Raw genomic sequence first — 18,836 nt, 5'->3', positions numbered from 1 at the left:
TATGAATTATCAGTTCAGGGTACCAGCAGCAGCGGATAACTCTTTGGGTGTATAGTTACAGAATATGGGTGTAAAAGCACTGTTCTTTTGGGTGTATTTTTGTGATTTTTCTTGTGTTTCACATTTTACATATATATATATATATATATATATATATATATATATATATATATATATTTCATAATATGCTGTTTATGTTATAAAATATTGTTTGTTTTTTTTATTACGGTTTAAGGGTTTAAGGGTTTAGCGTTTTAGGGTTTAGTTTTTTAGGTTTTAGGGTTTAGGATTTAGGGTTTAGTGTTTAGTATTTAGGTTTTAGGGTTTAGGGTTTAGTGTTTAGGGTTTAGGTTTTAGTGTTTAGGGGTTAGGGTTTAGGGTTTAGGATTCATGGTTTTAGGGATAAAGCATCAGGGGGATAGATGTTTGGGTGTATAATGAACTTTCTTTGGTTTAAACAATGCCAGGTTATGGGTGTATATTTGATTTGATGTTTTTCTTCATATTATAGTAACTGTAATTCAGACATTTTGAATACAGCAAAGAGAGTTTTACTCATAATTGGCAAATTTTTACAGCATGTGTTCAATTTGTTACATTAATCAGTTACATCAATCATATAAAAGTTAGATTAATCAGTGTCAATATCCTTAGAATCTATCTGACAATATGGACTCAATAACAATGAGGATGGCTTGGACAGTCTTATTGCATTACTTCCCTTAATGGCTTCAGCTTTTTTTTGATTCATTTCATGGAATAGAATTCGGGAAGCATATTCTACTCTAAAGTGGTCCACCTCATCCTACAGTTAAAAAGAATATTCTGTTTAATCAACCATGTTAATTGAGTAAAGTAATACAGAGTTATTTAGTTTTAAACACATTTACCTGGGTCCAATTGTCCCATTCATACTTCTTCCTTTTAATGTTTGCGGGCTGAAATATCTCAATCCACTTCATTACGTAGATAGCACAGTCATAGCTGAAAACCAAGAAAATAAATTACAAATTACATATAGAAAAGTTTCATTTTCAGAGTGAAAGATTTATGCCTTGTCTTTTGGCCTGAGATGTAAAGGTATGGTGGTACAATTTTCTTGTCCTTGTCCCTTGTCTTCAGAGGCCCCCCCAGCATATACTCTAATTCGTGAAATTACATATCCCTTAAAACACAAAATAAATCAGTAATACATGAATAAATTCAATAAATGGATACACCCAAAGGATCACAAAGTTACACCTTATATTGAACAAAAATACACCCAACTATTAAAATACAGAACACATAACCAACTTACAACGAATGTATTCAGCGCAGTTCTCTCATCGGATGGAGATTTCGTGTGATATGGGTCGACTATATAAAATTTCCGCTTTCTTGTATCAGCCAACCATAACCACCAATGTTGTGAATGGCAAACAGGTGCAAAAATCTGAAATATGTTCAGATTGAACACTGTTTTAGTTTATTTGGCACATAAGTAAAAAATGGCAATAAGAAGTTTTAGAAATGAAAACTTACATAACGATGGGATGCTAATTTTTTAAGGTCCAAGAAGGATATAAATATTGGGTAGTCTTCCACCCTGAATGGCTTATTGTTTTTAGGCTGTAAGAATATCCCTTGTGGATGATTTCCAAGGGCCATGTTCTGCAAAAATTGCGAACCACAAAATGAATACAGAAAATACACCCAAACGAATCCAGCAAATACACCCAAATGAATAAACAACTTACACCTAATTTAACATAGAAAATACACCCAAATGAACACATAAAATACACCCGATTTAAGACAGAAAATACACCCGAAGGAATTGGTGCACGAAATCACATCACACTTTGCAATTCCGCACAACTAACCAGCAAGTGCAATGGGTCGTCTAAGTAATACCTTACGTGAGTAAGGGTCAATCCCACGGAGATTTTCGGCTTGAAGCAAACTATGGTTATCTTGTAACTCTTAGTCAGGATATCAATAATTCTCAGATTTAATTGTAAAAAGTAAACGAACATGAAATAAATACTTGTTATGCAGTAATGGAGAACAGGTTGAGGTTTTGGAGATGCTCTGTCATCTGAATCTCTGCTTTCCTACTGTCTTCTTCTTCACGCACGTTAGTCTCCTTCCATGGCATGCTGTATGTTGGTGGATCACCGTTATCAATGGCTACCATCCGTCCTCTCAGTGAAAATGGTCCAAATGCGCTGTCACCGTACGGCTAATCATCTGTCAGTTCTCACTCATGTTGGAATAGGATCCATTGATCCTTTTGCGCCTGTCACTACGCCCAGCATTCGTGAGTTTGAAGCTCGTCACAGTCATCCCTTCCCAGATCCTACTCGGAATACCACAGACAAGGTTTAGACTTTTCGGATCTCAGGAATGGCCGCCAATAATTCTAGCCTATACCACGAAGGTTCCAATCTTAGATTAGAAACCCAAGAGATACACATTCAAGCTATTGCAGATATAACGGAGGTGGTTGTCAGGCACGCGTTCATAGGTGAGAATGATGATGAGTGTCACAGATCATCACAATCATCAGGTTGAAGTGTGAATGAATATCTTAGAATAGAAACAAGCGTGATTGAATGGAAAATAGTGGTAATTGCATTAATTCATCAAAACATAGCAGAGCTCCTCACCCCCAACCATGGGGTTTAGAGACTCATGCCATAGAAGATACAATATGAAATGTGTAAAGTCTGATGATCCCAAAATAGATCTCTAAAAGTAGTTATACTGAGCTAGTGACCTAGGTTTACAAAAATTGAGTAAACTAAGGTAGATAGTGCAGAAATTCACTTCCGGGGCCCACTTGGTGTGTGCTTGGGCTGAGCATTGAAGCTTCTATGTGTAGAGACTTTATTTGGAGTTAAACACCATGTTGTAGCCTATTTCTGGCATTTAACTCTGGTTTGCAACCTGTTTCTGGCGTTTAACGCTAGAATAGGGTAAGGACTTGGCGTTAAACGTCAATTTGCGTCGTCATAACTTGGGCAAAGTATAGACTATTATATATTGCAGGAAAGCCTTGGATGTCTACTTTCCAACGCAATTGAGAGTGCACCAATTGGGCTTCTGTAGCTCCAAAAAATCCAATTCGAGCGCAGGGAGGTCAGAATCCAACAGCATCTGTAGTCATTTTTCAGCCTCTAAATCAGATTTTTGCTCAGGTCCCTCAATTTCAGCCAGAAAATACCTGAAATCACAAAAAAACACACAAACTCATAGTAAAGTCCAGAAATGTGATTTTTATTTAAAAACTAATAAAAATATAATAAAAACTAACTAAAACATACTAAAAACTACCTAAAAACAATGCCAAAAAGCGTATAAATTATCCGCTCATCAGGAATGCAGAAAATACACCCAAAATTCAGTGAAGCAACCCTTACCACAATATCAGGGGGGAGACAGTATACTTCCTCTTGAGATCTTTTAATCTTTTGCTGGTTTAGGATGAAGCACATGGCAGAGACAATCTATAAAAAGATGCCAAAATCAATTTTACATCAATCAGGATTGCAGTTAATTTTGGTGATAAAAATATTAATGTTAAAGTAATATTACCTCAGCTTCTATATGCGTTTCAGGTGCGAGTGATGCAAGGTGAAGTTTTGACAAAATGTATCTATCTTGGGCTTGGAGTGTGCAGACGGTGTCAAACTCATTAGTTAGTCAATCTGCGTATTTCTTCACTCTTATGGCCCAGAGGTAGCATTTCTCTTTCATGTCAGAACTATGTTGATTCATCCTCGCTGGAGTTTCAAACTTCTCGAAACTCTCTGTGTCACTCTCCTTTGGAATCTACGGACTTTTTTCCTTTGTTGTCACCCCACCATTTACAATTTTTTATACCAGATCCCATAATTGTTCTAGCAGTTTTGAGGTTTTTGGAGTTTTTGCCCTCCCTCCATCTTGCGTTGATACTCCCTCCTGCGTTGCTGCTTCTTCTTGGCTTGAATCAGTGAAGCCAAGGCTGAATGATGGCATCGGATCTATCTTAGGAACATATGATGCTATCCGTGCCATCATCATCAGCGCAGCAGCGTCTTCTGTGGCTGGATTACTGCGTGATCATGTATAACGTATTATAAGAATAAGAATATATGAATGATAACCAAACATTGATTTTACTCTAATGAACTTACATTTTAGATGGAGCTGGGGGAAGCGTGGGTGTGCTTTCTTCAAGTTGTTGGGGGGGGGGGGGGAGGGGGGTTCAGGAGTGCTGCACGGTTGCATAAAATTAATCATGTTATAAAAAAACTAGTCAGGAATTAATCATAAAAATATACACCTCAACAGGGGCAATATACACCCAAACTGTAACCAAATATACACCCAAGACTATTTCTTACCTTTTGTAGTTCCTTCAATTTGTAACACAGGGGTTGGTTCATTTTCTGTCTCAGGTGTTTCTTCAATTTCTGGCATAGTGGTTGTTTGGGATAGTGGTAGACAAACTTGAATCGGAATTCTAAACAAGAAGAAAAATAAAAGGTTAACAAAGCCTTCGAAAATAAAAAGGTTATAAGGTTGAAATTTTCTTGAAAAACTCACATTGCAAGCGCTTCGAACTGTGTCTCTTCCCTCACAACCATCATATTCTCTTCAGCCAGCTCACTGGCTAAGTCTTCAACCAGACTCAACTTAAAATACACCCTAAGAAAGTAAAAAATACACCCGAAGCATTCAAAAGAAAGAAAGGCTTTGTTTTTTGAGAACTTACATACTTGCAGTTTTTGCTTTTTTTTTCCTGCCTTTTTTTTCTCGAATAAAACAATAAAGGGCTTTTTTTTTCTAAAAAATATATATACAAATTTAGAAGTAGAAGGTAAGAAAAGAACAGAAGCAACGGTTATTTGAAAGAGAAATTACATGCTCTCTGCCGGTTTGTTTACGCTACTTTGGTATGTGTGTCCTTGAGACGAAGGATCATCACTTTCCAAGTTTACGTCTGGTATTCTAAACATAATAGAGTATATGTTATTCACAAAAAATACCATACTGTTAAATCAGGATAACAAGATTTTATCAAATAAAGCTTCTTACGTTTCAGATGAGACATAGTGACCTTCCGTTTATCGCAGGTCAGCTTCCTTCTCCCTGTAAAACAAGAAACAATTATTAGCAAAGAAAACACCCTAAAATCTGAAATATACACCCCAACAAGACATACCTCTGTGTAGCAGATTTTTCATTATTTTCCCTTAAGAATTCATCTAAATCTTCAGTTCCAATTTCAGATCTGACAGTACATGCATAAAAGAACATGTTAACGAATATAATTTTGATGATAGACGGTAATATAGCTTAGAAAGTACTGTACTGGTGCACGAAATTGTGATCTCCAGGCTCGAACAAATCCTGGTAATGGCTCCAAAGCTTGGTGCTCTGATCTTAATTCATAATTGTCACAACTTCGATACAACTAACCAGCAAGTGCACTGGGTCGTCCAAGTAATACCTTACGTGAATAAGGGTCGAATCCCACGGAGATTGTTGGTATGAAGCAAGCTATGGTCACCTTGTAAATCTCAGTCAGGCAGATATAAAGTGATAATGGTGTTTTCGAATATTATATAATAAAATAGGGATAGAGATACTTATGTAAACATTGGTAGGAATTCCAGATAAGCGAATGGAGATGCTTTTCGTTCCTCTGAACCTCTGCTTTCCTGCTATCTTCATCCAATCAGTCTTACTCCATTCCATGGCTGGCTTTATGTGATACATCACCACTGTCAACGGCTACTTTCGGTCATCTCACGGGAAAATGATCCAATGCCCTGTCATGGCACGGCTAATCGTCTGGAGGCATCACCCTTGCCAATGGCTTCATCTTATCCTCTCAGTGAATAATATGCTCACGCACCCTGTCACGGCACGGCTATTCATCTGTCGGTTCTCGATCATGCTGGAATAGGATTTACTATCCTTTTGCGTCTGTCACTAACGCCCTGCAATCGCGAGTTAGGAGCTCGTCACAGTCATTCAATCATTGAATCCTACTCGGAATACCACAGACAAGGTTTAGACCTTCCGGATTCTCTTGAATGCTGCCATCATTCTAGCTTACGCCACGAAGATTCTGGTTAGGAGATCTAAGAGATACTCATTCTAGCTTAATTCATGTAGAACAGAAGTGTTTGTCAGGCACGCGTTCATAAGGGAGAAGGATGATGAGCGTCACACATAATCATCACCTTCATCACGTTCTTGGGTGCGAATGGATATCTTAGAAGAGAAATAAGAAGAATTGAATAGAAAACAGTAGTACTTTGCATTAATCTTTGAGGAACAGCAGAGCTCCACACCTTAATCTATGGAGTGTAGAAACTCTACCGTATGAAAATACATAAGTGAAGGTCCAGGCATGGCCGAGATGACCAGCCCCCTAAAACGTGATCAAAGGATCATAAGGTAATCCAAAGATGCCTAATACAATAGTAAGAGGTCCTATTTATAATAAACTAGTCACTAGGGTTTACATGAGTAAGTAATTGATGCATAAATCCACTTCCGGGGCCCACTTGGTGTGTGTTTGGGCTGAGCTTAAGTGTAGCACGTGCAGAGGCCATTTGTGGAGTTGAACGCCAGTTTCTGTACTAGTTTGGGCGTTCAACTCTGGTTCTGGATCCTTTTCTGGCGCTGGACTCCAGATTTGGGCAGAAGGCTAGCGTTGAACGCCATTTTACGTCGTCTATTCTTGGCCAAAGTATGGACTATTATATATTGCTGGAAAGCCCTGGATGTCTACTTTCCAACGCAATTGGAAGCGCGCCATTTCGAGTTCTGTAGCTCCAGAAAATCCACTTTAAGTGCAGGGAGGTCAGAATCCAACAGCATTAGCAGTCCTTTTTCAACCTCTGAATCTGATTTCTGCTCAAGTCCCTCAATTTCAGCCAGAAAGTACCTGAAATCACAGAAAAACACACAAACTCATAGTAAAGTCCAGAAATGTGAATTTAACATAAAAACTAATGAAAACATCCCTAAAAGTAACTAGATCCTACTAAAAACATACTAAAAACAATGCCAAAAAGCGTATAAATTATCCGCTCATCACAACACCAAACTTAAATTGTTGCTTGTCCCCAAGAAACTGAAAATCAAATAGGATAAAAAGAAGAGAATATACTATAAATTCCAAACTATCAATGAAACATAGCTCCAATCATATGAGCGGGACTTATAGCTTTTTGCCTCTTGAATAGTTTTGGCATCTCACTTTATCCATTGAGGTTCAGAATGATTGGCATCTATAGGAACTCAGAGTTCAGATAGTGTTATTGATTCTCCTAGTTCAGTATGATGATTCTTGAACACAGCTTCTTTATGAGTCTTGGCCGTGGCCCTAAGCACTTTGTTTTCCAGTATTACCACCGGATACATAAATGCCACAGACACATAATTGGGTGAACCTTTTCAGATTGTGACTCAGCTTTGCTAAAGTCCCCAATTAGAGGTGTCCAGGGTTCTTAAGCACACTCTTTGTTTTTGCTTTGGACCTTGACTTTAACCGCTCAGTCTCAAGTTTTCACTTGACACCTACACGCCACAAGCACATGGTTAGGGACAGCTTGGTTTAGCCGCTTAGACCAGGATTTTATTCCTTTCGGCCCTCCTATCCACTGATGCTCAAAGCCTTGGGATCCTTTTTATTTGCCCTTGCCTTTTGGTTTTAAGGGTTATTGGCTTTTTCTGCTTGCTTTTTCTTTTTTCTTTCTATATTTTTTTTTCTTCGCCTATTTTTTTCTCTCTCTTTTTTTTTTCCTGCAAGCTTTATTTTTTTTTTTGCTGCTTTTTCTTGCTTCAAGAATCATTTTTATGATTTTTCAGATTATCAAATAACATGTCTCCTAGTCATCATTCTTTCAAGAGCCAACATATTTAACATTCCTAAACAACAACTTCAAAAGACATATGCACTGTTCAAGCATACATTCAGAAAACAGGAAGCATTGTCACCACATCAATATAATTAAGTTAAGTTCAAGGATAAATTCGAAACTCATGTACTTCTTGTTCTTTTGAATTAAAACAGTTTTTATTTAAGAGAGGTGATGGATTCATAGGACATTCATAACTTTAGGACAAAGTTACTAACTACTAATGATCATGTAATGGGGACACAAACATAGATAAGCACATAGAAAACGAAAAACAGAAGTAAGAAGAACAAGGAATGAATCCACCTTAGTGATGGTGGCGTTTCCTTCTTGAGGAACCAATGATGTTCTTGAGCTCTTCTATGTCTCTTCCTTGTCTTTGTTGCTCCTCCCTCATTGCTTTTTGATCTTCTCTTATTTCATGCAGCATGATGGAGTGCTCTTGATGTTCCACCCTTAGTTGTCCCATATCGGAACTCAATTCTTCTAGGGAGGTGTTGATGTACTCCCAATAGTTTTGTGGAGGAAAGTGCATTTGAGGCATTTCCGGAATCTCATGGTGATGAGCTTCTTGCGCCTCTTGAGCTCCGTGACTGGGCTCTCTTGCTTGCTCCATCTTTTTCTTAGTGATGGGCTTGTCCTCTTTGATGAGGATATCTCCCTCTATGTCAATCCCAGCTGAATTGCATAGGTGGCAAATAAGGTGAGGAAAGGCTAACCTTGCCATGGTGGAGGACTTGTCAGCCACCTTGTAAAGTTCTTGAGGTATAATCTCATGAACTTCCACCTCTTCTCCAATCATGATGCTATGGATCATGATGGTCTGGTCTATAGTAACTTCAGACCGGTTGCTAGTGGGAATGATTGAGCATTGAATGAACTCCAACCATCCTCTAGCTATAGGCTTGAGGTCCAATCTTCTTAGTTGAACCGGCTTGCCTTTGGAGTCAACCTTCCATTGAGCTCCTTCTACACATATGTCCATAAGGACTTGGTCCAACCTTTGATCAAAGTTGACTCTCCTTGTGTAGGGGCGTGCGTTCTCTTCCATGTATGGCAAGTTGAACGCCAACCTCACATTCTCCGGACTAAAATCTAAGTATTTCCCCCGAACCATTGTAACATAGTTCTTTGGATCCGGGTTCTTACTTTGATCATGGTTCTTGGTGATCCATGCATTGGCATAGAACTCTTGAACCATTAAGATGCCGACTTGTTGGATGGGATTTGTTAGAACTTCCCAACCTCTTCTTTGAATTTCATGTCGGATCTCCGGATACTCATTTCTTTTGAGTTTAAAAGGGACCTCAGGGATCACCTTCTTCTTGGCCACAACATCATAGAAGTGGTCTTGATGGGCTTTGGAGATGAATCTTTCCATCTCCCATGACTCGGATGTGGAAGCTTTTGTCCTCCCTTTCCCTCTTCTAGAGGATTCTCCGGTCTTAGATGCCATCAATGGTAATGGAAAAACAAAAAGCTTATGCTTTTACCACACCAAGCTTAGAATATTGCTCGCCCTCGAGCAATAAACAAAAGAATAGAAGTAGAAGAAGAAGAAATAGAGGAGAGGGAGAGGGTGATGTGGTTCGGCCAAGAAGGGTATAGAGGGGTTGTGTTGTGTGAATTTGATGAAGAATGGAGGGCTTTATATAGGGAGGGGAGGGGGGGTTAAGGTTCGGCCATATGGGTGGGTTTGGGTGGGAAATTGGTTTTGAATTTTGAAGGTAGGTGGAGTTTATGAGGTAGGTTTATGGGAAAGAGTGGATAGATGTGAGTGGTGAAGAGGTGATGGGGAAGAGAGATGAGGTGATTGGTGAAGGGTTTTTGGGGAAGAGTGTTTATGGGGTTGTGTGAAAGAGAGTGGTGAGAAGAAGTGAGTGGAGGTAGGTGGGGATCCTGTGGGGTCCACAGATCCTGAGTGGATCCTGTGGGGTCCACAGATCCTGAGGTGTTCAAGGAATTACATCCCTGCACCCATTAGGCATGTAAAAATGCCTTTGTACCCAACTCTGGGCGTTCAGCGCCAGGTTGGTGGCCATTTTGGGCGTTCAACGCCCATTTGTGTGCCATTTCTGGCGTTGAACGCCAGAACCATGCTCTGTTCTGGCGCTGAACGCCAGACAGATGCTCCTCCAGGGTGTGATTTTTCTTCTGCTGTTTTTGATTCCGTTTTCAATTTTTCTATTTATTTTGTGACTCCACATGATCATGAACCTAAGAAAACACGAAAAACAATAAAAATAAGAATTAGATAAACATTGGGTTGCCTCCCAACAAGCGCTTCTTTAATGTCAATAGCTTGACAGTGGGCTCTCATGGAGCCTCACAGATGTGCAGAGCTTTGTTGAAACTCTCCAACACCAAACTTAGAGTTTGGATATGGGAGTTCAACACCAAACTTAGAGTTTGGTTGTGGCCTCCCAAAATCAAACTTAGAGTTTGACTATGGGGGCTCTGGTTGACTCTGCTTTGAGAGAAGCTTTTTCTGCTTCCTCTCCATGGTTGCAGAGGGAGATCCTTGAGTTTTGAATACAAGGGAGTTCTCATTCCATTGAAGGACTATTTCACCTCTGTCAACATCAATCACAGCTCTTGCTGTGGCCAGGAAAGGTCTTCCTAGGATGATGGATTCATCCTCTTCCTTTCCAGTATCCAGGACTATGAAATCAGCAGGGATGTAAAGGCCCTCAACCTTTACTAATACATCTTCTACTTGTCCATAAGCCTGTCTTCTTGAGCTGTCTGCCATCTCTAGTGAGATTTTAGCAGTTTGCACCCCATAGATTCCCAGTTTCTCTATTACAGAGAGGGGCATGAGGTTTATTCCTGAACCAAGGTCACACAGAGCCTTAAAGATCATGGTGCCTATGGTACAGGGTATTATGAACTTTCCAGGATCCTGTCTCTTCTGAGGCAATGTCAGTTGATCCAGATCACTTAGTTCATTGATGAACAAGGGAGGTTCAACTTCCCAAGCATCAATGCCAAACAATTTGGCATTCAGCTTCATGATTGCACCAAGAAACTTGGCAGTTTGCTCTTCAGTGACATCCTCATTCTCTTCAGAAGAGGAATACTCATCAGAGCTCATGAAGGGCATAAGGAGGTTTAATGGAATCTCTATGGTCTCTAGATGAGCCTCAGAGTCCTTTGGTTCCTCAGAGGGAAGCTCCTTATTGATCACTGGACGTCCCTGGAGGTCTTCCTCCTTGGGATTCACGTCCTCTCCTCTCCTTACAGGTTCGGCCATGGCCCTTATGTCAATGGCCTTGCACTCTCCTTTTGGGTTCTCTTCTGTATTGCTTGGGAGAGTACTAGGAGGGATTTCAATGATCCTTTTACTCAGCTGGCCCACTTGTGCTTCCAGATTTCTAATGGAAGACCTTGTTTCATTCATGAAACTTACAGTGGCCTTAGATATATCAGAGACTAGATTTGCTAAATTAGAAGCATTTTGTTTAGAGTTCTCTGTCTGTTGCTGAGTTGATGATGGAAAAGGCTTGCTATTGCTAAACCTGTTTCTTCCACCATTATTAAATCCTTGTTGGGGCTTTTGATCCTTCCATGAGAAATTTGGATGATTTCTCCATGTTGAGTTATAGGTGTTTCCATAAGGTTCACCTAAGTAATTTACCTCTGCTATTGCAGGGTTCTCAGGATCATAGGCTTCTTCTTCAGAAGATGCCTCTTGAGTACTGTTGGATGCAGCTTGCATTCCATGCAGACTCTGAGAAATCATATTGACTTGCTGAGTCAATATTTTGTTCTGAGCCAATATGGCATTCAGAGTATCAACTTCAAGAACTCCCTTCTTCATAGGCGTCCCATTACTCACAGGATTCCTTTCAGAAGTGTACATGAACTAGTTATTAGCAACCATGTCAATGAGTTCTTGAGCTTCTGCAGGCGTTTTCTTTAGGTGAATGGATCCACCTGCAGAGGTATCCAATGACATCTTTGATAGCTCAGATAAACCATCATAGAATATATCCAGGATGGTCCATTCTGAAAGCATGTCAGAAGGACACTTTTTGGTCAACTGTTTGTATCTTTCCCAAGCTTCATAGAGGGATTCACCTTCTTTCTGTCTGAAGGTTTGAACATCAGCTCTAAGCTTGCTCAGCTTTTGAGGAGGAAAGTACTTGGCTAAGAAAGCCGTGACCAGCTTATCCCAAGAGTTCAGGCTGTCTTTGGGTTGAGAATCCAACCATAATCTAGCTCTGTCTCTTACAGCAAAAGGGAAAAGCATGAGCCTGTAGACTTCAGGATCTACTCCATTAGTCTTAACAGTATCACATATCTGCAAGAATTCAGTTAAGAACTGAAAAGGATCTTCGGATGGAAGTCCATGAAACTTGCAGTTCTGCTGCATCAGAGAAACTAATTGAGGTTTCAGCTCAAAGTTGTTTGCTCCAATGGCAGGAATGGAGATGCTTCTTCCATGTAAATTGGAATTAGGTGCAGTAAAGTCACCAAGCATCTTCCTTACATTATTATTATTTTCGGCTGCCATCTCCTCTGCCTGTTCAAAAATTTCTGAAAGGTTATCTCTGGATTGTTGTATTTTAGCTTCTCTTAATTTTCTCTTCAGAGTCCTTTCAGGTTCTGGATCTGCTTCCACAAGAATGTTCTTATCCTTGCTCCTGCTCATATGACAAAGAAGAGGGCACAGAAAAATAATAATAATAATAGAGATTCTCTTTACCACAGTATAGAGGTTCCCTTATGTAAGTGGAAGAAGAGGGGGAGACAAAGAATGTGATGTAATGGAAGAAACACAACTGTGAGGATGGAAGAGAGATGAAATGAGATGTTAGGATATGAATGAATAAATAGAATGAGATGGGGGAGGAATAATTTTCGAAAATTATTTTTGAAAAGGAGTTAGTGATTTTTGAAAATCGTTTTTGAAAAATGTTTAGTAATTTTTTTCGAAATTTTTTTTGAAATCAAAAATAAAAATTAAAAATAATTAGTTAATTTAAAAAGAAATTTTGAAAAAGGGGGAAGATATTTTCGAAAAATGAGAGAGAGAGAGTTAGTTAGGTGGTTTTGAAAAAGTTAAGAAACAAACAAAAAGTTAGTTAGTTAGTTGAAACAAATTTTGAAAAGATAAGAAGTTAGGAGGTTAGAAAAGATATTTTGAAAAGATATTTTTGAAAAAGATAAGATAAGAAGATATTTTTGAAAAGATATGATTGAAATTAGTTTTGAAAAAGATTTGATTTTTAAAATCACAATTAATGACTTGATTCATAAGAAATCACAAGATATGATTCTAGAACTTAAAGTTTGAATCTTTCTTAACAAGCAAGTAACAAACTTCAAATTTTTGAATCAAAACATTAATTGATTAGTTATTTTCGAAAATTTTATATAAAAATAAGAAAAAGATTTTTGAAAAATATTTTTGGAATTTTCGAAAATAACTAAGAATTTTGAAAAAGATTTGATTTTTGAAAAAGATTTTGAAAAAGATAAGATTTTCAAATTGAAAATTTGATTTGACTCATGAGAAACAATTTGATTTAAAAATTTTTGAAAAAGTCAATCCAAATTTTCGAATTTGATGAGAGAAAAAAGGGAAAGATATTTTTTTTATTTTTGAATTTTTATGATGAGAGAGAAAAACACAAAAAAAAATGCAATGCATGAAATTTTTAGATCAAAACATGTGATGCATGCAAGAATGCTATGAATGTCAAGATGAACACCAAGAACACTTTGAATGTCATGATGAACATCAAGAACATATTTTTGAAAAATTTTTAATGCAAAGAAAACATGCAAGACACCAAACTTAGAATTCTTTAATGCTTACGCACTAAGAATTCAAGAATGCATATGATAAACATGAAAAGACACAAAACAAAAAATCATCAAGATCAAACAAGAAGACTTACCAAGAACAACTTGAAGATCATGAAGAACACTATGAATGCATGATATTTTCGAAAAAAATGCAAGATGCATATGCAAGTGACACCAAACTTATAATGTGACTCAAGACTCAAACAAGAAACACAAAATATTTTTTATTTTTATGATTTTCTAATTTTTTTGGATTTTTTTCGAAAATTATATGAAAAAGAAAAATAAGGATTCCAAAATTTTTAACATGAATTCCAGGAATCTTTTCATGTTAGTCTAAAGCTTCGGTCCAGGAATTAGACATGGCTCACTAGCCAGCCAAGCTTTCAATGAAAGCTCCGGTCCAAAACACTAGACATGGCCAATGGCCAGCCAAGCTTCAGCAGATATGGATACTTTTCATGTATAGAGCAACTAAGTGTGTGAGAATCTCTTCATTTGGGATGGTAAGTTGAAACCCCAGTCCAAAAGATTAGACATGGCTTACAGCCAGCCAGGATTCAACAAATCATCATGAAACACTAGAATTCATTCTTAAAAATTCTGAAAAAATTTATTTTTGAAAACATTTTTAATTTTTTCGAAAACAGATGAGAAAAGTTTTGAAAATTTTTTTTTTTTGAAAAATTTTTGAAAAGAAAACGAAAAGAAAGTTACCCAATCTGAGCAACAAGATGAGCCGTCAGTTGTCCAAACTCAAACAATCCCCGGCAACGGCGCCAAAAACTTGGTGCACGAAATTGTGATCTCCAGGCTCGAACAAATCCTGGTAATGGCTCCAAAGCTTGGTGCTCTGATCTTAATTCATAATTGTCACAACTTCGATACAACTAACCAGCAAGTGCACTGGGTCGTCCAAGTAATACCTTACGTGAGTAAGGGTCGAATCCCACGGAGATTGTTGGTATGAAGCAAGCTATGGTCACCTTGTAAATCTCAGTCAGGCAGATATAAAGTGATAATGGTGTTTTCGAATATTATATAATAAAATAGGGATAGAGATACTTATGTAAACATTGGTAGGAATTCCAGATAAGCGAATGGAGATGCTTTTCGTTCCTCTGAACCTCTGCTTTCCTGCTATCTTCATCCAATTAGTCTTACTCTTTTCCATGGCTGGCTTTATGTGATACATCACCACTGTCAACGGCTACTTTCGGTCATCTCACGGGAAAATGATCCAATGCCCTGTCACGGCACGGCTAATCGTCTGGAGGCATCACCCTTGCCAATGGCTTCATCTTATCCTCTCAGTGAATAATATGCTCACGCACCCTGTCACGGCACGGCTATTCATCTGTCGGTTCTCGATCATGCTGGAATAGGATTTACTATCCTTTTGCGTCTGTCACTAACGCCATGCAATCACGAGTTAGGAGCTCGTCACAGTCATTCAATCATTGAATCCTACTCGGAATACCACAGACAAGGTTTAGACCTTCCGGATTCTCTTGAATGCCGCCATCATTCTAGCTTACGCCACAAAGATTCTGGTTAGGAGATCTAAGAGATACTCATTCTAGCTTAATTCATGTAGAACAGAAGTGTTTGTCAGGCACGCGTTCATAAGGGAGAAGGATGATGAGCGTCACACATAATCATCACCTTCATCACGTTCTTGGGTGCGAATGGATATCTTAGAAGAGAAATAAGAAGAATTGAATAGAAAATAGTAGTACTTTGCATTAATCTTTGAGGAACAGCAGAGCTCTACACCTTAATCTATGGAGTGTAGAAACTCTACCGTATGAAAATACATAAGTGAAGGTCCAGGCATGGCCGAGATGACCAACCCCCTAAAACGTGATCAAAGGATCATAAGGTAATCCAAAGATGCCTAATACAATAGTAAGAGGTCCTATTTATAATAAACTAGTCACTAGGGTTTACATGAGTAAGTAATTGATGCATAAATCCACTTCCGGGGCCCACTTGGTGTGTGTTTGGGCTGAGCTTAAGTGTAGCACGTGCAGAGGCCATTTGTGGAGTTGAACGCCAGTTTCTGTGCCAGTTTGGGCGTTCAACTCTGGTTCTGGATCCTTTTCTGGCGCTGGACTCCAGATTTGGGCAGAAGGCTGGCGTTGAACGCCAGTTTACGTCATCTATTCTTGGCCAAAGTATGGACTATTATATATTGCTGGAAAGCCCTGGATGTCTACTTTCCAACGCAATTGGAAGCGCGCCATTTCGAGTTCTGTAGCTCCAGAAAATCCACTTTAAGTGCAGGGAGGTCAGAATCCAACAGCATCAGCAGTCCTTTTTCAACCTCTGAATCTGATTTCTGCTCAAGTCCCTCAATTTCAGCCAGAAAGTACCTGAAATAACAGAAAAACACACAAACTCATAGTAAAGTCCAGAAATGTGAATTTAACATAAAAACTAATGAAAACATCCCTAAAAGTAACTAGATCCTACTAAAAACATACTAAAAACAATGCCAAAAAACGTATAAATTATCCGCTCATCATGTACCCATGATAGGATTGAGCTTGCTCAAGAGATGAATCCTCAACAATGACCTTTTTATTTTTGGATTGTGTCCTGGGAGGAAAAAACAAGTATGAATCAGAAATACAAAATTAATTTGATCACAAAATACTATCCAAAGAAGTGCTTACTTTTTTGGTGTTCTCTGTGTCTTTTTCTTTGTTTTTTGCTTCTCCACTGGTGATGATTCTTCGCTTCTATAAGTTAATAAGAAACACTCTGTTAATACATGGAATCTTGATAATAAACCCAAAGGAAATGAGTAGTAATTTCAGAACATTACTCATCACTTGATTCAGATTCTGAATCAGAATCCTCCTGAATCTTCTTTCTTTTTTTGGACTCCATTCTAGAAGGCAAACAATCATTATTTAAAAACATACTAAAAGGGATAAAATACACCCAAATGAATGCACAAAATACACCCAACTGGATAAAAAAAATACACCCAACCGGATAAACAAAATACACCCAACTGGATAAACAAAATACATCCAAGTATGTTACTTACTTTTTGGCTTTTTGGCTGGGTTGTTTTCTTGGTGAATCCTCTGAGTCTTCTTCAGTCTCAGACTCAGAGGTAGAATTGTCACTATCAGTTGTTTCAGTCTCCGATGATGATGTTGAACTTGCCTTCCTTTTTTATGTTTTTTTTGTTTCTTGTTTTTTTGTTTCTTTTTTCTTTTTTTTTTTCATTTTTTACTTTGTTTCTGCCATTTTTACAATCCCCTGAAATATTAGAAATTTTAGTTAGCAGCATTCAGGTAAATAAAATACACCCAAGATATTTTGTTCACTTACCATATGTTCCTTCATTTCCGCCCTCATTCTTTCGACCAACTGCTCTCTAGTCCAGTTGGCAATCCAGGGTTCTGGAGGTCTTTCTGCCCTCTTCTTGTCTTTATTTTTGGATAGATGAAAGTAAACTATCATCAGGGCAAACAGGAAGCTATCAATTGCTTTTTTCTTTTTCAGACTATAATCTGTTATGCCCTTGATGATAAAATTCAAAACATGTGCTCCCCAATTCCGCTCTGTTATTGTGTCCATGTTAAAAATTGGTGCCAGGTGCACAGGTGAGATTTTGTTTATTGTCGTTGGTAACAGAAATGCCATCTGTATATAGAAGATGAAAATCCTCTTGAACATGAGGCGATCCTGTTCATTATCAACGCCAATAACCATAATCTCATTGGTAAGATTTTTGAGGGTCTTACCCTGGAATCTTCTAAAAATTTGTTTGTCGTCTTCAGAAAGATCCTTATAATTGACTTTCTGAGGAAATAGATCTCCTATAAAAAGGAAAACAACATAGTATGAAAATTAGTTCAAATACACCCAAGCATCAATTGAAATACACCTGAATATGGATCATATACACCTATGTTTGTAGCGAGTTACCTGACGCATTGATGCCAAGCACAGCCCCTATTCTTTTTGGTGTTACTTTAAATGAACCGTAGCCGGTTTCGAGTCTGTTTTCCCCTAATTTAAAGGAGTTAGCCAACTCCCTTAATATTTGGTGATGCACCCTTAGTGGCGGGATGTGCATCAGGCCACCAAACCCCAAATCCCTAACAATTGTTTTCTTCTCCTCGCTCATGTTTCTGAATTTCTCACTTAACAAATGGGTTGCACACTTAAGGTCTTTAGTTTGCTGTAAACAAAGCAAAATTATAGTAAGATATATTTCTATTATATAAAACTGATTTCATCTAAGACATATATTTGTTCTTACATTTTTTTCAGCTTGGTTTCTGCCTGCCATTTTTTTTGAAATGAAAAATACACCCATAGATATCAGTAAGATACACCCATAGATATCAGTCAGATACACCCATAGATATGAGTCAGATACACCCATAGATATCAGTCAGATATCACTCAAACATGCATTAATATACAAGGTCAAGCAATATAAACCCATGGACAAGCAAATATTAGAACAGTTGCAACTGTTGAATATATTACAGTATATCAGTTCAGAAATATACACCCAACAAATTATGCCATATACACCCAACAAATTATTCCATATACACCCAACAAATTATGCAATATACTCCCAAAAATCAGTTACGAGAAGAACTAGAACAACAAGAACAGTAACACCTAGAACAACTAAGAAGAACAGTATAACCTAGAACCAAGAATAACAGTAAAACCTAGAACAAGTAGAACATTAAAAACTGTAAAATGAGACCTAGAGAAGAAGAACAGTAAAACCTAGAAGAACGTAGAAGAACAGTAAAACCTAGTTCTTCGATTTCGAAATGTGGAAAATATACAAGATGAGTAAAATAGTAACGTACCTTGAGTAATATATCTTCGTTTTTTCTGGAGATTGTTTATGGAGAGTTCTATCTTGTGTTGATGGAGAGTTCTAATCTTCGCGACGAGTTCTATCTCTGCAGTTTGCAATGTTGCTCGAAAATGGACGGTTTGTGTTTTCTTCAAAGGGCTTGGAGAAGTGGAAGAGTGCACTATTAAGGAGCGCTTTTTGCGAAGCGCAACTGTTGAGTGGAGCGCATGTATTTTACGCTCCATTCAAAGTGAGTGACTGCGCGTGTG

The 18,836-nt window shown here is 38.1% G+C and overlaps 2 protein-coding genes and 1 non-coding gene across 3 annotated transcripts; 1 reads left to right on the top strand and 2 right to left on the bottom strand.

Annotated features, from left to right (window-relative positions):
* Window positions 1–631: 631 nt before the first annotated feature.
* On the bottom strand, window positions 632–3,479 carry LOC148562845 (uncharacterized). The gene is made up of 6 exons (XM_088489872.1): window positions 3,405–3,479; window positions 1,525–1,653; window positions 1,301–1,435; window positions 1,055–1,140; window positions 891–984; window positions 632–805 (listed from the first exon to the last, which is right to left on the bottom strand). Exons 1-6 carry the CDS (start codon window positions 3,477–3,479, stop codon window positions 632–634), a joined length of 693 nt encoding a protein of 230 aa, XP_088345998.1.
* Window positions 3,480–3,861: 382 nt separating this feature from the next.
* LOC148562843 (uncharacterized) lies at window positions 3,862–18,812 on the bottom strand. The gene is made up of 9 exons (XM_088491022.1): window positions 18,578–18,812; window positions 18,004–18,038; window positions 17,667–17,922; window positions 17,067–17,557; window positions 16,969–16,994; window positions 5,192–5,260; window positions 4,891–4,977; window positions 4,573–4,674; window positions 3,862–4,078 (listed from the first exon to the last, which is right to left on the bottom strand). The coding sequence occupies exons 1-9, from the start codon at window positions 18,810–18,812 to the stop codon at window positions 3,862–3,864; spliced, it is 1,518 nt and encodes a 505-aa protein (XP_088347148.1).
* Window positions 11,917–12,024, top strand: LOC148562844 (small nucleolar RNA R71). Its single transcript, XR_015887414.1, has one exon. It is a non-coding gene; the product is annotated as a small nucleolar RNA R71 (small nucleolar RNA).
* Window positions 18,813–18,836: the final 24 nt, after the last annotated feature.

This window comes from Arachis ipaensis, chromosome B6 (assembly GCF_059453495.1).
Source record: "Arachis ipaensis isolate K30076 ecotype BB chromosome B6, ASM5945349v1, whole genome shotgun sequence".
Classification (NCBI taxonomy): domain Eukaryota; kingdom Viridiplantae; phylum Streptophyta; class Magnoliopsida; order Fabales; family Fabaceae; genus Arachis; species Arachis ipaensis.
Note: the sequence above shows the minus strand (reverse complement) of the source record. Positions and strands in the feature narration are given on the sequence as shown.

Excerpts from the sequence above, each read along its gene's own strand:
- LOC148562845 (XM_088489872.1), bottom strand. The coding sequence starts at position 3,479 with ATGTGCTTCATCCTAAACCAGCAAAAGATTAAAAGATCTCAAGAGGAA. Across the intron at positions 1,436-1,524 it reads AATTAGCATCCCATCGTTAT|ATTTTTGCACCTGTTTGCCA; the intron begins GTAAGTTTTCAT and ends AACATATTTCAG. Across the intron at positions 985-1,054 it reads ATCTCAGGCCAAAAGACAAG|CTATGACTGTGCTATCTACG; the intron begins GCATAAATCTTT and ends CTTGGTTTTCAG.
- LOC148562843 (XM_088491022.1), bottom strand. The coding sequence starts at position 18,812 with ATGGAGCGTAAAATACATGCGCTCCACTCAACAGTTGCGCTTCGCAAA. Across the intron at positions 18,039-18,577 it reads ACGAAGATATATTACTCAAG|AAAAAATGGCAGGCAGAAAC; the intron begins GTACGTTACTAT and ends TTTTCATTTCAA. Across the intron at positions 17,558-17,666 it reads GCTTGGCATCAATGCGTCAG|GAGATCTATTTCCTCAGAAA; the intron begins GTAACTCGCTAC and ends TCCTTTTTATAG.